The following is a 17,500-nucleotide window of genomic DNA, read 5'->3' on the forward strand; positions in this document are numbered from 1 at the left end:
AGAGTGCTTACACAGGAAAATAGAGTATTAACACAACACATGCAGAGTTTGTTTAACATCTTCTAGCAGGGCTGCCACACATACTGTAAGGCCTGGGGGCCGGATGCGGCCCACCAGATGGCTTAATCTGGCCCCAGACTTGTCAAGAAAAACAAACTAATTATGTCAAAAAAGAAGTAAATCTATAGCCCATTACAAAGTTGCAAAGGTGCAAAGGTTTTCAATACTTTCAATACAAATACAAATCTGCCTTTTTTGTGTGTTCATCATTTACAGCCAATGCTCCTGATATATCCGCTGTTTTCCACCTCAAAATGATTGACCAGCGATGTGATTCCGATATGAAGCTGAAACTTGCGATATTTCGCAATTACATTAGTGTTCCGGCCCACTTGAGATCAAACAGGCTGCGTGTGGCCCCTGAACTGAAATGACTTTGACAACCCTGTTCTAGAGTGCATTTGGTCCCAGAGTACTCTCTAAGTTAGTGTTTCTCAACGGGGGCTCTACAGCGTTGAGAAGGATACAGCTGAGAGGGGCCGATGCTTAGTTGCCATTGCTGGGTATTAGTCCATTTTATGTTTTAATACGAGGGGAGGGGGGCATTGGCAGGCTTATTACGAGGTCAAGGGGGAGTTGGGAGGCTTATGATGAGGTCCAAGGGCCGTTTATTCAGAAAAGGTTGAGAATCAACACTGTAAGTGTTGAATTAGCACTGCCTTTTTCTAACTGTGTACCTGGCTCCCCTGCCTCTTCCCCTGCTCCTTTCCTCAGTACCCAGAGGGGCACAGCAGCAGGTGTCCTTTGCTGAAGGAGCCCAAAGCACACACACACATGCACGCATGCACACATGCACACACACAGCGCGCACACAGCAGCGCGCACACGTGCACACAGCGCACGCGCACAGCACAGCACAGCACAGCACAGCACACACACACCCACACACACACACACACACACACACACCCACAAACACACACACGCAAACGCACACACACACACACACACACACACACACACACACACACACACACACACACACACACACACACACACACACACACACACACACACACACACACACACACACACACACACACACAGCGCACACAGCCCAAGCCTAAGGCAACCTTCAGAACTTCCAAGCGTCTCTCAGGAATACTGAAGACCAGCTTGAAAGCAACACCTTAATGGAAACTGACAAGCATATGTAGGTCTATGGGCATGCGTCTACAGTATATGTGTATGTGCCTGCATTCCTCTGTGCTAGTCTGTGTGTGTGTGTGTGTGTGTGTGTGTGTGTGTGTGTGTGTGTGTGTGTGTGTGTGTGAGAGAGAGAGAGAGAGAGAGAGAGAGAGAGAGAGAGAGAGAGAGAGAGAGAGAGAGAGAGAGAGAGAGAGAGAGAGAGAGAGAGAGAGAGAGAGAGAGAGAGAGAGAGAGAGAGAGAGAGCATTTTGTGTGTGTGTGTGTGCGCGTGCGTGCGTGCGCGCGTGCGTGGGTGTGCACGTGTACATGTGTACGTGCATGCTGTCTGTTTCCACTGGGGTGCACTGCACACATATGTGTCTTGTGATTGATAGCTGTGTCCACAAACACCAGCGTGCTCACTTTGAACACAGAGGCCCCAGCAGAGAGCTCTGTGTACATAACACATTTTGATTTTGATAAATCAATGCCATTCACCAACACAACACTGAACATCGCCAACCAGCAGCCATTGCAGTGTTAATTCAACACTTAGAGTGTGTCCTGGGACCAAATACACTCTAAAGCAAGGATGTCAAACTCAGCCTTGTGGGCCAAATCTGGCCTGTGGAGTCATTTTATTTGGCCCATGAGATCCTTTCAAAAGTGTATTACAGTTGGCCCACAAACACCATTCATGTATAGCGTAACAAGATGTGAACATGAAATTTGGAGTGTCGCAGGAATATGAGTGCGCTCAGTAGGGATGCACGATGTATCGGCCAGATGTATCGGTATCGGCCGATATTTGACATTTCTCAACACATCGGATATCGGTCCGATGGGTAAAACTGGGCCAATGTTAACGCCAATGTTTTTTTTATATGTTACGGTTCTAAAAGATTGGACTTGACGGTGACTTCAATTGTTGCTTGTCTCTATTTTTTATCTAATTTTATCACAGGGAGTTAAAAAAGTGTTTTTGGAATTAAGAGGACATTCAAAAATGCAGTTTGTTTGCATCATTGTCAGTCTGTATTAAATGTTATCTCTTAAAAAAACAAAAACAAAAACATTGGTATCGTTTAATATCGGTTATCGGCTAAAACCGCAATATCAATATCGGATATCGGATATCGGTATCGGCCGAAATATTTCACATCGTGCATCCCTGGCACTCAGGCCAAAGACACAGCTCACATTCATGAGCACCACAATATACGTGTAGGCACATTTGAACTACCATATAAGATTGTGTGTACTGTATGTGAAATATAACTATGAGTGTTACCTGCATGCATGCTCAAGTTTAGTCCTTTTTTCATAAATAAATATTGACTTCGGCCTGCAATTTCGCGCCTGATTTTGATTTTGGCTCTCAGACAATTTGAGTGTGACACTGCTGCTCCAGAAGCTGTTAAATCGTCTCTCATAGTTCACCCTGCGAAATTTACTGTGTACTTTCTCTGAAGCCATCAGACACATATGGTCCGCACGGAACTGTCACACCATTGTGATATAATAATAAGAAAACAGTGAACCCCACACGTAATGTGCAACACGTCTCCATTTTGTCTTCATCTGTCATAATCTTTGTCGCAGATTTGAAACCCCAACCTCCCAAAACGACAAAACACCAAACAAGCCCTCAGCATCAGTTTAATCACTTGATCTCAGATGCAGCTCAGTCTCAGATCGTCTGAAAAGGTGACTGAGGAAACATCCGTCACACACAGGACTGTCACATGCCAGGAAGGCAAACTAGGCAACTGGCTAGGGCCCCCTGGTTAGGGGCTTCCTTCATAATGATTAGTAATGTATTCAAATAACAACAACCACACAACAACCACAACAACCAGCATTTCTCCTAGGGTTAAGGGCCCCATGTCTCCTTTGCCGAGGGCCAACAAATACCTACAAACGGCCCTGGTCACACATTAGCTAGCTGCTGCTGAGATCCACATGGCCCCTGATGAGGAGGGAGACACAGCAGCACACATGTGCCATCTCCCTCCCCGCCGCAGGCCAGTTAGTGCCCAATGCTGGTGACAGGCCCCTTTGGTAACGAGTGTGCTGAATTACATCATTATTTTAGGTGGGATCAAAAGAAAGTGGAGCAGGGGAGGAGAGGTGAGGAGAGGAGAGAGGAGAGGAAGGGGAGGGTGTTTGAGGGAAGGGGGTTTGAGGGTATGGAGGTGTATGGTAGAGGATGGGAAGGAAGAGAAGGGGCAAGAAGAGGAGAGGAGATAAAGGGATGGGAATAGGAGAGGAGAGGAGAGGAGAGGAGAGGAGAGGAGAGGAGAGGAGAGGAGAGGGGGAGGGGAGGGAGGGGAGGGAGGAGAGGAGAGGAGAGGAGAGGAGAGGAGAGGAGAGGAGAGGAGGTGTGAGGGGAGGAGGTGTATGCTAGAGAAGGGGCAAGAAGCGGAGAGGAAATAAGGGGATGGGAATAAGAGAGGAGAGGAGAGGAGGGGAGGGGAGAAAAGACGAGAGGTGAAAGAGGTATTTGAGGGGGCAAGCAAAGATGAGAATTGGAGAGAAGATGAAAGGGGGAGATGGGGAAAGAAATGTAGTAGGGGGGAAAGAGAGGAGGAGTGCAACAATGAGTGCTAGTAGAGCTGGAGAGAGAGAGAAAGGGGGGGGGGGGGACAAAGAGTTCAATTGCCCAAGGCCCAGGGAAAAAAGGGGCGGCCGAGAATTGGGTCCTCAATACAATGTATATATTGAGTGTTGGGTGGTTTAACTGATTTTGTCCCAGACCCAGCCAAAGCTATCAGTGGCCCTGGAGGTGAAGGGGGTTTTCTTGTGCGGCATGGCAGGTAGCAGGCAGGCAGGCAGGGAGACTGACAGAGGACAGCACAGGAGGGCCTCATTACGCCTCTCCACTCGTCTCCAGGCAGGGGGGTCAGGAGGCCGGCCCTGTGCCTCCACCATCTGGACTAGCTCACACTGCTCGCTCTCTCTCTCTCTCTCTCTCTCTCTCTCTCTCTCTCTCTCTCTCTCTCTCTCTCCTACTGTACCTAACACCACTGCCCAGTGTTTTCTGTAACAATGCTGCTGCCAGATTCCAGAGCCTATAGAAACTTTAACAGCTGATGAACTGATGAAGCCCCTTAACAATTGCTCCCATACAGTAGTAACATACAGTATATCACCGTAGCTTCAGAATTTTATATCTTTTTAACTGCTGTCTCTTACACTACTCTAACGCTGCTGCTACTGTCAGATTCCACATAAAATCCCTAATAGCCAGAATTGATGAAGGTCCTTTAAGATTGCTCCCATGGTAACGCATTATGTCGCCCTGTCTTTGTAGAATTTGATATCTTTGTACAGTAACTGCTGTCAATTATACTACTCTAACACTGCTGCGGTAACAAACCCTCCAGCCACTGCTAGATTCCAGAGACATAGTTCCTTCTTTCCTTAACAGCAGACCAGAATAAAATTGCGATCTTCATCTTTGCTCCCATAGTCATTCAGAGTTTCCCAGACGGGCTTTCTCTTCACTTACTACAGACACTGTTTCTAACACTGATCCTGTCTCTAATGCTGCGTCCAGACATGTTTGATTTCTAAACACATAACTGCTCTGGCTTGACAGCCTGGGAGATGTGAACAATCCAACTGGTTTTCGCCTAACAGTGTCATAGCTCATTATTATGATATTAGCTTGACTTTGATCGTTGAAAATTCGCTCTGGTCGCTCAGCTCGCTTCGCCCCTGGCGAATTCGCTCTGGTCACCCAGTTCACTTACCCTCCATAGAGAAATAATGACTTTCGTCACTCAGTTAACAACATATGTCGCTCTTAGTTTGAACAAAGCATAACATGGCCGCCACTACTGGTGGTCTCTGCTGCTTGAATGTCTTTCGAGTTCCAAGAACAAGTCCAGTTACTTACAACTATAATTGGCTGAGGCTCTTTGGAGAATGTGACTATGATGAATACGAATCCTCAAAGACATGCTGGCTCTAATATGGCTGTTATCTCTAAATGCTGCTGTATCAAAGATTTTCTTAGTTCTAACCCAATTGAACATCTCTGGCTGTATCTCACAGTGATGTGTCTTTCTTTGCTTTCATTTATTTCTTGAGATAGGACAGTGCAGACAGACAGGAAATGAGTGGGGAGACGGAGACGGGGAAGGCACGGCAAATGACCCGGGCCGGAATCAAACCCGGGTCGCCGGCATAGCAGCCCAGTGCCCTACCATTTGGGCCACAGCAGGCCCCACACTGCTGTTTCTAGCGCAGATGATTGAAAGTTTTTCAAGCTCCAAGAATAAGTCCTGTTGCCTACAACCGCACTTTTAACAAATACTGCTGCTTCTTACACTGCTGTTCCTAATAAAACACTGATTGCTGTCTCTATCAAGTCCTGTTCCTTCTGATGCTGCTGCTGGAGTTGTTGTTGTTGCGCTGGGTGCCCCTGATGACACCTGCCCACTAGCTGTGATTAGGGCTGCCTCTTCCTCCTGTAAACAAGGCGTCAGTAGCGGTCCTACAATGACTGGCACCCCAGGCGACCCCCATACCTCATCTCCACCCCCCGCGCAGCCCCACTCCTGGAGAAAAAAATGCTGAGAAAACTTTCTTAACTGGTAATAAAAAACGCCTTAACACTTTATTTCAACAGGACTTTATTACTCATTAAGTGCAGTGCAATAAATGGTGTGATAACATGTAAGTACAACTGTAGTACACGTTATTACATCATACACTCAATGTGTATTTTTGTGTATCAACATACCAAGGGTCCCGTAGGCTCTTTGCCTCCCTGGGAGAATTCATCACTTTGGCAAAGTATTATCACTATCGTTACTAGTATGACCACTTCATAGTACATTATGGTCACTATTATGGTATGTAGATACATAAAATATATGAGGCAATAACATGCACTACTGTTGCTAAGTTATTACAGTGTACCAAATGAGTAAAACCCAGTTAAAATAAAGTGCTACATAAAACTACCATGTTAATATTGTAATAGCATTATAACAGCGCAGAAATAGCATGTTGAGCAGAAATTAGTGATTAGCGTGATGTCATCAGGCGCAGGGTTTCGCGATGGTGCCACCCTCTCGTTCGTAGGACCGCCCCATGCATGCAGACAAAATGCTCTCATGCAGACAAAATGCTCTCTCTCTCTCACTCTCTCTCTCTCTCTCGCACACGCACGCACACACGCACGCAGGCACGCAGGCACGCAGGCACGCACGCACGCACGCACGCACACACACACACACACACACCTGACATTTCCTGGCAGCTAAGCGATAACTATCCTCTCATAGCACTACCAAAACAGCAGACTCAGAGAAGCTCTCTCTCGCTACTTGCTTTCTCTCTCCCTCTTTCTCTCTTTATCCTTCACATGCTCTCTCTCTCTCTCTCTCTCTCTCTCTCTCTCTCTCTCTCTCTCTCTCTCTCTCTCTCTCTCTCTCTCTCTCTCTCTCTCTCTCTCTCTTTTTTTCTCTCACCCTCTCTTCCTAACATCTGGGGTTTCAGTCACTGTCTGCGTCTTGATGTGAAGTGATAGCCAGCCTGCAGCACCCAGATAATATTAGCTCTTCTGGCACTACTGTTTTCACTTAGTCATGGGCCCGCGTGTCAGACGAGCCCAGCCTCTCTCACGCTCTCTCTCTCTCCCTCTCTCTCTCTCTCTCTCTCTCTCTCTCTCTCTCTCTCTCTCTCTCTCTCTCTCTCTCTCTCTCTCTCTCTCTCTCTCTCTCTCTCTCTCTCTCTCTCTCTCTCTCTCTCTCTCTCTCTCTCTCTTAGTCCTGCAGGCTTTCTTCTGAGGTCACAATCTTAGCAGGGCAGGAGAACGAGATGGTGCTCTCACTTGCACACTATCTCTCGTTTTGTTTCTAGTTTTGCTTTTCTTGCACATATACTCAATACACACACACGCACGCACACACACACACTAGTGGTGTCAACAATGATCGATTCGGCGATGCAATCCAATGCGGGTCATGGATGATCCAGAATCGATCCGGCAAGTTCCAGAATCGATCCAGCAATTTTTTAAAGTTTCAATTACTTCCATGGATATTTACTTCCATGGATATAGCAAATGAATGTTAAATTAAATAAATGCACTTCAAAACATTGCAAGACTAATACAGACTGATACAGAAAACAGCCAATAAATTGTTGCTCAATATCTGACTACTTGTATTGCCTCATGACTGATTAAACATTTGCTTTGCTTTCAATAGAAATGTAATGCATTGCAATGCATTGTAGAATTGAATCGGATCGGATCGAATTGAATCGCTACCTCCTGAATCGTGATCGAATCGGATCGTGAGGGCAGTGCCAATCCACACCACCAACACACACACACACACACACACACACACACACACACACACACACACACACACACACGCGCGCGCGCGCGCGCGCGCACACACACACACACACACACACACACACACACACACACACACACACACACACACACACACACACACACACACACACACAGCGATGCACCATCAACAATCCACAAAAAGTGAATCTCTTCAAGAGGATAAAGAGAAAAGAACACACATAAGCAATCGTCGTTAAGCCCCCACACATGAACACCTAGGACGTCCCACGGAAGTCTCCTGGCATGCGCATGGAAGGTACGGTTGCCAACCGTCCCTTGAAATAAGCAATCGTCTCGTATTTGAAGACAAAAGTACGGTTTAGTATTGAGCTGACACGGGACACAATTTAGTTAAAATGCAGGAAATTGCATCTAATAAATACAATGAGCTGACAATGAGGTGTCCCATGTTTTTTTCCCCCACAGACAGTTGGCAACCCTAATGGAAGGGGACAAAATAAGTGTAAGTAAGTAGGAGAAAGGACAAAGGGAGAGAGGGATGAGCTAAATGCTCTATGACAAGGCAGGGAGTCGGGGCGCCTGTTTACAGCAGTAAACACCAGCCAGATGCTGCAATTAGAGAACAAAGACTCAGCAATTAGCCAAGTAGCTAAGGGCTTCTTAGGTCGCTCGCCACCAAAGCCCAACACAGCAGTGGCTCACCAGATGCAGCCACAGGACGGCACCCCCCTCCCTCAAGGATCGAACTACTGGGGGCCTCATCTAAACGTTTCATCTCTCTGAGGCTGGGGCTACACAAGATGCATTAAGTGAAAGACTTATCTGCATGTTATAATTAGCTTCCACCACAATCAATAGAACTTGCAACACCAGACACGGCACGGCAACATTCTTTTAAAAAAAGCACATTCTTTCTAATGTATTTTTGACTCAAATTCAATTAACGCAATGCATTGCATCCAGTGTAGTTCCAGCATATTCAGTTGTGGGCATGGCCATTGTATGATACGTGAGCACATTCACACACATGCTAATATGCACCACAGTGATGAGGAAATTGAAAGTACAAACGAAGGTGTTAGCGATTAGCCAAGTAGGTGATTCGTTCAGCACATGCACGCGGCAGCTCCCCAGATATACCATCCCACTAGGGTTGCCAACAGTCACTTGAAATACAGAATCATCCTGTATTTAGAAACAAGTATGGGTACTATTGAGCTGAAACGGGACGCAATTTCTCCCATATTACTAAGAATCAAGAGTTTTCAAACTGTCAATGGAATGAATTGGAATCAGATGGGATTTTCCATTATTTGCTCTATATTTGATTGAAATGTAAGAAATTGCATCTAATAAATAGGACAAAACTGAGGTGAATGAGGTGTCCCTTCATTTTTCCCCAACGAGTTGGCAACTCTACAACCCACCCACCTCTAGATCGATCATAGACAGCTAAAGGCTTCATCTTTTGAACATGTTAGAAGCAACTCTTAAGAGTATTACGTAAGCTGTGGGGATGGCCATTGTATGATACGCAAACACATTCACACTTGCCAATATTCTCTATGATGACGCGGATACTGTGCGGCTACATCTGCCCTCCTTGCTACAGGCGACTAGCTTCTCCTACTTGTTTGCAGTCTTCCCGCATCCTCAGGCCTTGTATCCCTGGTACACATACTGTTGTCATTCTACTGATATTGCTAAGTGAGTATTGAGTAATGACGTACTGTATGTTGACGCAGCTTCACAGTACATACGTAAGAAGGGGTGTAAGCATCTGCAAACAAATCAATGTTTGGACATGTGTCACGGGGTGACTATTGGGGAGGTAATTGCGTCTGACAACGCGCTTGATTGCAGACAATAAGAGTCAGGTGCGGAACGGAGAGGAAATGAAATCTATTGGCTGGCATCGGACAGGTGAGCGTTTTTAAACGGAGCCACACCAGAGTCAAGCAGGACGGCTGGGGGAAGAGACGAACACGCAGCGGGGGAGAGAGGAAGAACTTCCAGGGGAGGACAGCCGTTCTCGGGGGCAGCAGGTGTGAGAGAGAAAGAAGAAGCGCGATTCACCGGCAACCGGACGAGCCAAGCGAAGAAGAGACGAATGGTGGCCCACGAGATCCTATGGATCGGCGTCTTGGCAACTGGCGACTCGAGAGGGTGCAGATGGCATAGTGCCCGAAGATGGTCTGTGAACCCAGCCGCAGTTGATGCCTCGGTGGACGTTGGAAAGGTGGGAGTGCCCATCCATGCAGAGTGTCTCCGCTTGAGTGACGTGCGCCTCTCCAGAAGCCCCCCCCCCCCCCCTCCATCTCTGACGCGCGCTTCCTGGCCTTCCTCATTCTCTCTCTCTCCATCTACAGGTCTCTTCCCCCCCATCGAAAGTAAGCCAAATTACAGTGACTGATTTTATCCAATTCCTGTCCAGTGCCTCGCCCCATTATGGATGGCTAGTCCTAATTATTTAATTATTGTGTGCCGTGCCCTTTGGGATGGTGTGTAGTTTATAGTTATCACTGTGTGGACGCTTGCTGTGTTCCTCTGGCCTTTCGTAGCACTAGATCTCAACACATGGGTTGACTAGCCCCTAACATGAGAGTATCACGCTGTTCATGGAATAACACAAACTTTTGAGTATTCCATCCCATCCTCTGCAGAACCATCGCGGCTCGCGGACGCGACTTTGAGGCTGGTAGCCTCCAGCCTTCTTCAGACGACCCTGCTGGCCGGACGTGGCCTCGCGGAGGGTTACGAACACTGCCCCCTTTGAACATAGACTCTTGGTTAGGCTACTGGTGACTCTTTTATATGACGAGTGTGAAAGAAAAGAAATATTAAATGATGACTAAAACGTATCTTGGTGTCCTGACATTTTCTTGGGTGTACAGTTGCTCCTCTGGGTAGTGGCGTTATTAAGTGGGGTGTCGCCAGAAAACGCGCGCACCCCCACCTGTGACACATGCATGTATGTAATGTACCCTGTTGCCCACGCAAATACCCACAAACTCACGCACATGTGAGCACACACACACTCATGCGCGCAAATGTCATTATACATTATGACTTACACGTATATTGCCATGTCTCAGCTACACCCCCATTATCTACACACAGTGACCCCTCCCCTCAGCTGTCTTGCTGTCAACATTCCTCCAGAGCTCTCTAACGCCCCCGCTGAGAAAGCACATCTTAGTGCATCAGTAGTGCAAAACACACACACACAAACACACAAACACACACACAGACACACAGACACACAGACACACACACACACACACACACACACACACACACACACACACACACACACACACACACACACACACACACACACACACACACACACACACACAAACTCTTTCTTTCTCTCTTGCTCTTACCTTCTCCTGGTACTGGCGTCGGGAGGAGTCGAGGCTCTGGATGAGGGCGGTGGCGTGGCCAATGAACATGGCGTAGCAGGTGGCCCCCACGATCATGCTGAGCATGGTCAGCCAGATGTCCGACATGCTCTCCGGGGCCTGCCGCCCGTACCCGATACACAACATGTGGCTCATGGCCTTGAACAGGGCGAAGGAGTACAGCTCGCTCCACGAGTCGTTCTGTTGGGGAAAGAGAGGGGTGGGGGGGCCTTAATTATTATGTTACATACTGAAGCTGATATTATATTGCAGGGCAAAGGAGTACAGCTTGCTCCATGAAGACGGACAGACAGACAGACAGACAGACAGACAGACAGACAGACAGACAGACAGACAGACAGACAGACAGACAGACAGACAGACAGACAGACAGACAGACAGTTCTGACTGTAACTACACAGCTATTTTATATGAACAGGGCAAAGGAGAGCAGCTTGCTCCACAAGTCATTCTGATGGACAAAGAGATCATTATTTCTATATCACACAGCTGTTACATTATATTACAGGGCGAAGGAGAAGAGCTCACGCCGTGAGTCATTCTGATGGAAAAAGACAGACAGACAAACAGACAAAGTTATAACTACTACGTTATAAATCATACTGGGCTAAAATAATTACTTTGGATAGAGACAAGCAGTCAGCAAGCCAGCCAGCCAGCCAGCCAGACAGACAGACTGACAGGCAGACAGACAAGCAGGACAGACAGGGTGTTATTGTTAGGGACTGTTTTAAATGTTTTTAATGTTAATGTTTTTAATATACAGTACCAGTATGTTCAAGGGTGAGAAAAGGTTCACATACTGAAAAAGACACTAAGGTCGAGCACAAGGAGTTGTTTTAATAAAACAAAATAAAAACGCCCCATGCTTGACATCAGTGTCTTTTTCAGTGTGCAAATCTCTTCTCACATTTGAACTGTTCTATTTGGGCCCACGCACCTGCTTATTTTTCTTCTTCCCATTATACAATATGTAAAGGGTATTTCATATACAGGGCCTATATTATCTATCACGGTCTTGCCAATTATATTTAAATCTGAATTGGAATATCAAAAGAGTGTGAGACGTGGACAGAGAGGATAATGAGGAGGAGAGAACATTTGAGTGAGAGAAAAACAGCAGCAAGAAAGAAAGAAAGAACCAAGAGGATAGACAGAGATAAAGCCAGAGACAAAGATATATAGATACAGAAAGAGAGAGGGGGGGAGAGAGATGGAATGAGATATGGGAACAGCAACAAAAAAAGTCACAGAGGGGACGGAAGAGAAAAGAAAAGAAGAGGGGGAAAAATTGATTCTCAAACGCCGACGATGAATTCATCTCATCTCGTCTCATCGCATCTCGTTGCGTCTCATCTCGTCTCGTCTGTGAGCTTCCTCTGGAGAGCTTCTAATCATCACATCACAGAGTTGGGGCTCAGTAGAGAGGACCCTTCAGACAACTCTCTGATGAGGCACCATTAAGTCTCTCCCCTCAGAGGGGGGAAAACAGATGTGGGCGTGTGTGTGGGTGGTGTGGGTATGTTGTGTATACATGCCTTCATGTGTGTGTGTGTGTGTGTGTGTGTGTGTGTGTGTGTGTGTGTGTGTGTGTGTGTGTGTGTGTGTGTGTGTGTGTGTGTGTGTGTGTGTGTGTATGTGTGCATATGTACATGTATTCATGTAGGTATGTGCATGTGTGTGTGGGCGCGTGTGTATGTGTGTGTGTGTGTGTGTGTGTGTGCCTGTGCGTGTGTGTGTGTGTGTGTTTGTGTGTGTGTTTGTATATGAGCATGCCTTGAAGTACTGTATGTGTGTGAAGTGCTGTATGTGTGTGTGGATGTGCATTCATGTGCGCATGTGTGAGTGCATGCGTGCATGCGCGTGTGTACACACACTCATTCCCCCATTCAGCCTCACACCACCCCAGCAGTATGCACAGTCATTATAATAATTCTCCACATCAGCATAAAAAGCAGGCTGCATCTGACCAGTTGGGCTGTTCTGTCCAACAGCACTTGTGCCACTTGTAGATCCATAAAACATCTGTTCCCATCTCCAGCTGTGCTGCAGCTGTGCTTCTTATGAAATCACCTAGCTAGCCAGGCCACGCCCTCCTAGCAACGCAACACCTTCAGCGTTGCTTCTAGTCAAGCCAAGAGTATGTAAATATCGTTTCTGATCTCTAGAAAAAACGGGAATTCCACCCCCTTTGTCGGCCACCAGTCGTCCAGTAGCCAACCTAGGAAGGCGGGTCAACCATGCCGTTTGGGAAACATTAATTGTTATGCTCTTGGTCAGACCAAGTCTTGAAGATATTTGAAAATCGATGATAATCTCCTAGCCTGGCCTTACTATTCATAAAGCTCCGGTCAATTTGCATTTCTCTACACGTTACGTCTGAGTCAGGTCTTCTGGGAGGAGATTATTCTTGTAGCCAGAAAAATGTCCAATCAGCGAACAATGGAAGGACAAGGGAGTGTGGGGTGAGCAATGATACATTACATACGAGCAGATTACTTGTCACAACCAAACGTTAGGGATTGGGTCAAATCAGACGCATACTGGATTCAAACTTCGGCAGATGTCTACCTTCCCACCAGAAATCATATCTCAGTTCGGATGTTCCAGACCGACTGTGCAAATGACACTAGTGCGAAGGTATGATATGACAAGGTAAGGACAGCAGTACAATCAATCAGCAAGAAAAATAAGTAGGGCTGCACGATATAAAAATAAAAATATGCAATACACGATAACATGACAGTATACTGCGATATCGATATTACTCGCAATATTTAATACATGCATATATTTTCCCCTCTCTACTTGCCATTCTACACTTTATCATGAACAGTATAAAGCAACTGAGAGCAATGTTTTATTTCCAACATAATTTTTATTAGGAAAAACATGGCTAATATATACAGCATAAAATGTCAACCGTTTTAATACCTTTTTTCGACCTTTTCACCAAATTTGATGCACTGTAGCATATGTCAGTATGGTACATTGGCATATAGTATAGTGCACATAGTAGGCCTACATACAGTGTGTAGGCACATTGTACCGCTACATCAGTACATACATAATGCTTGCAGGTAAATTGATTCATTACATAGTACACTACTGCAATTAGGGATATGAGGAGTATCTGTGCACATGTTGAGCAAGAACTACCGTAATAATACCAAGCCAAGCAGTAAAGGCCAAACTTAACATTCTATAGGTGTAAGAACTACAATACATGCACAGAAATGCATGTATACTACATGTGCACCAGAGACACAGCAATCTACTCTTCTACAACTTAAACATAATGTGATGAATGCGATACCAAGCACAATGAATGAACTGTGATGCATACTGTACAACGTTATCAAAGCCTATAGTACATGTTGTTCACTGAGGACATAAGGGCTTGTACAAGAGAGAGAGAGAGAGAGAGAGAGAGAGAGAGAGAGAGAGAGAGAGAGAGAGAGAGAGAGAGAGAGAGAGAGAGAGAGAGAGAGAGAGAGAGAGAGAGAGAGGAGAGAGAGGAGAGAGAGAGAGAGAGAGAGAGGGAGAGAGAGAGAGAGAGGCAGAGAGAAGAGAGCGTGGAGCCTGGAGCCTGGAGTCATGCCGTCGTCCCACCTTCCCACTGTGCTGCTGGGCTGACAATTATAAACAAACCCCTGCGCCACAGAGAGGGAATATGACGAAAAACAAATACAACGTGTCTGCGTGTGTGCGTGCGTGTGTGTGTGTGTGTATGAGAGAGAGAGAGAAAGAGAGAGCAAGAGTGTGTGCTCTGCATGCCTCTGTTTTTCTGTGTGTGTGTGTGTGTGTGTGTGTGTGTGTGTGTGTGTGTGTGTGTGTGTGTGTGTGTGTGTGTGTGTGTGTGTGTGTGTGTGTGTGTGTGTGTGTGTGTGTGTGTGTGTGTGTGTGTGTCTGCTCATTCTCAGCCTCTCCTCCTTCCTCGCTTCACGTAAACACAGAATGAGCGACCGGTTTCACTCTCTGCATCTGCGTTCTGATCCTCACTCTGTGGCAATCATATCAATACTGTAAATAAAGCTGCTTGTCTGATAGCTCGCTCTCTGCTCCAAACACAGACACTCCTACTGCTGTTGGGGACTTACTGTATCACGACTTACTGTATCAAATAAACACCGATCCATACGCTTTAACAGAGCTTGCACAATTTTTGGCTTAATTTTAAACTTGCTTTGTGTAAATGTGTACATGTGGTGTGCATATGTGTGTGTGTGTGTGTGTGTGTGTACAGTAAACAGCACAGGAATTTGTCATATCCCACCCTCTGTGGGAGGCATGCACTCATACATGAAAAGATCCACACCCACACACACATACTGTACACACAGCCACATACACACACACACACAGCCACATACACACACACACACACACACACACACACACACACACACACACACACACACACACACACACACACACACACACACACACACACACACACACACACACACACACACACACACACACGTATAACGTCGGGACCCAGCAGACTGACATTGTCTCCGGTGGTCGGTCACACTGAGCACAGCAATGTATTCATGTATGAAGCTGAGGGTCTGTCTGTCTAACGGGGGCTACGCTGTTCAAACCGCCCAATTCCACGTCGTGACAAATGCCTTCATGCTCACTCAGGCATTTTAATGGGGGCCCCCGTCACTGTCAGCCATGGAACCCGACAGATAGGATGCAGTATCACACACTGATTTACCAGTGTTAAATCAACTCTTGCAGAGTAGCACCAACACTTTAAGTGTTACATGTGACTCTCTAAGTGTTATATTAACACTGAATTGTACTGTGCAGGCTCCTTCTGATGTACATTTCCAGACGGTTTAAAGGTCCATGGGGGGAAGGGCATCCATATGGAAGCTATTGTATGGGTTTTGCAGCACTTGGATTTCCTATTTGACTGTCAAAACTGCACCACAACTGGGCCACCTACATACATGCAAGTCCTATTCAAATTTTCCCATAGTCAAACATCGTGGAAAGTAAAGTAAATTGGAATGGCTTTTTGACAGAGAAGCCTTGAGGATGTGATTGTACGTGTGAGTGGGATTTCATGTATCCATATGCCTGTGTGTATGGGCTTGTGTGCAGTGTGTGTGCATTGTGTGTGTGTGTGTGTGTGTGCGTGTGTGTGTGTGTGTGCGCGTGTGTGTGTGTGTGTGTGTGTGTGTGTGTGTGTGTGTGTGTGTGTGTGTGTGTGTGTGTGTGTGTGTGTGTGTGTGTGTGTGTGTGTGTGTGTGTGTGTGTACGTGTGCGTGCATGTGTGTGCGTGCGTGCGTGTTTCCTTTATAATGCAAGAGCGAACGTGCAGGCAAGATGGCAAGTCGCATCATGCGTGGAGTAGCCCACTTCATGGATTTCTTTTTTTCTTTTTCTTTGAAAGGTTGTGATAAAATTTATATTTTATGTTAATTTAATTTATTTACGTTATGCTTTGCTATATTGCCCACTCAGAGCAGTGTTTTTCTTGGTAGTTTTGTTGCTACAGGTAAAAATAAAAGAGTAAAAACATTTCCCCACTGACATGGTTAGGGAGGGATTGTTTTGGTGTGGGCATAGTTCAGCATTCTTTAGAGTTAATATCAATGGAAGTCAAAAGATATATTGGTGAGGATGTGTGTAGCCTATGTGTATGCGTGCGTGTGTTATGCGCGAGTGTGTGTCTTTGTTTGTGTGTTCGTACGTGCCTGCGTGCATGCGTGAGTGCGTGTGGTTTGGAAACATGGAGAAATTATGTTGACATTTTTCCTCGTCTTTATTCTGCGTCTTTGCCAAGAAATAAGATGCTAATTCATAAATTGGTTTCATTATTCTGGCTGGTTGTTGCCTAGAGCACTGCTTTGCTCAGTAAGTGTGCACAGACAAGCACAATCACTGGCACAGAAAGGACCACAGGGCTACAGCAGCAAATTGCAAGGTTCAGCTGAAATAGGCCCATTTGCTTTATCCAGCACTTCCTTTTGTTGACTCCATACTTGTACTCCGTGGAGAAAAAAATCTTTAAATGAACATCAACTCCCATTACAAAATGGTGTGTCAATATTTCAGAGTAAACGTACATAAATCCAGATAGCGAATTTACAACACTGTGGAGAGTCAAATGTCAGTGCAAAATGCAGCAGGTGAGTTCAAATCAACACGATAAGAGTTATATCAGAGAGTGCATCAGAGCTGGGGCGTGTGATATTGGAGTGCTCATAGAGGGCACAACATAAATGTACAGCCCACAAAAAACCCAGTGTGATTATGAATGATACCTTTTGGACATATCTCCCAGTCTTTATGTCAAGTGCTGTCCCGATGTGTAGGGCATAAGTACGAAAGCACCAAAAACTTCCACTTCATCCTCGAGAGGTGTCTGACTTTCAAAGCCAACTTCAGATGAATTGAAGTGAAGAGAGATGGGAGCAGGGCAAAGAGTGTGGTGGGGTGTGGTAGTGTAGTGTGGTGTAGTGTGATGTAGTGTGGTGTAGTGTAACCGCAGAAATACACCAGCGGCGATCTGAGCGAGTCGAGC

General features: G+C 46.1%; 1 protein-coding gene across 2 annotated transcripts in view; it reads right to left on the reverse strand.

Annotated features, from left to right (window-relative positions):
* Window positions 1-17,500, reverse strand: part of hcn2b (hyperpolarization activated cyclic nucleotide-gated potassium channel 2b) — a 70,105-nt gene that overhangs the window by 26,363 nt on the left and 26,242 nt on the right. For both annotated transcript variants that reach the window (XM_063201394.1, XM_063201393.1), the window contains exon 4: window positions 10,918-11,136. In XM_063201394.1, coding sequence (XP_063057464.1) covers window positions 10,918-11,136 — 219 coding nt within the window. The remainder of the gene's footprint in view (window positions 1-10,917; window positions 11,137-17,500) is intronic.

Source organism: Engraulis encrasicolus, chromosome 6 (genome assembly GCF_034702125.1).
Source record: "Engraulis encrasicolus isolate BLACKSEA-1 chromosome 6, IST_EnEncr_1.0, whole genome shotgun sequence".
Classification (NCBI taxonomy): domain Eukaryota; kingdom Metazoa; phylum Chordata; class Actinopteri; order Clupeiformes; family Engraulidae; genus Engraulis; species Engraulis encrasicolus.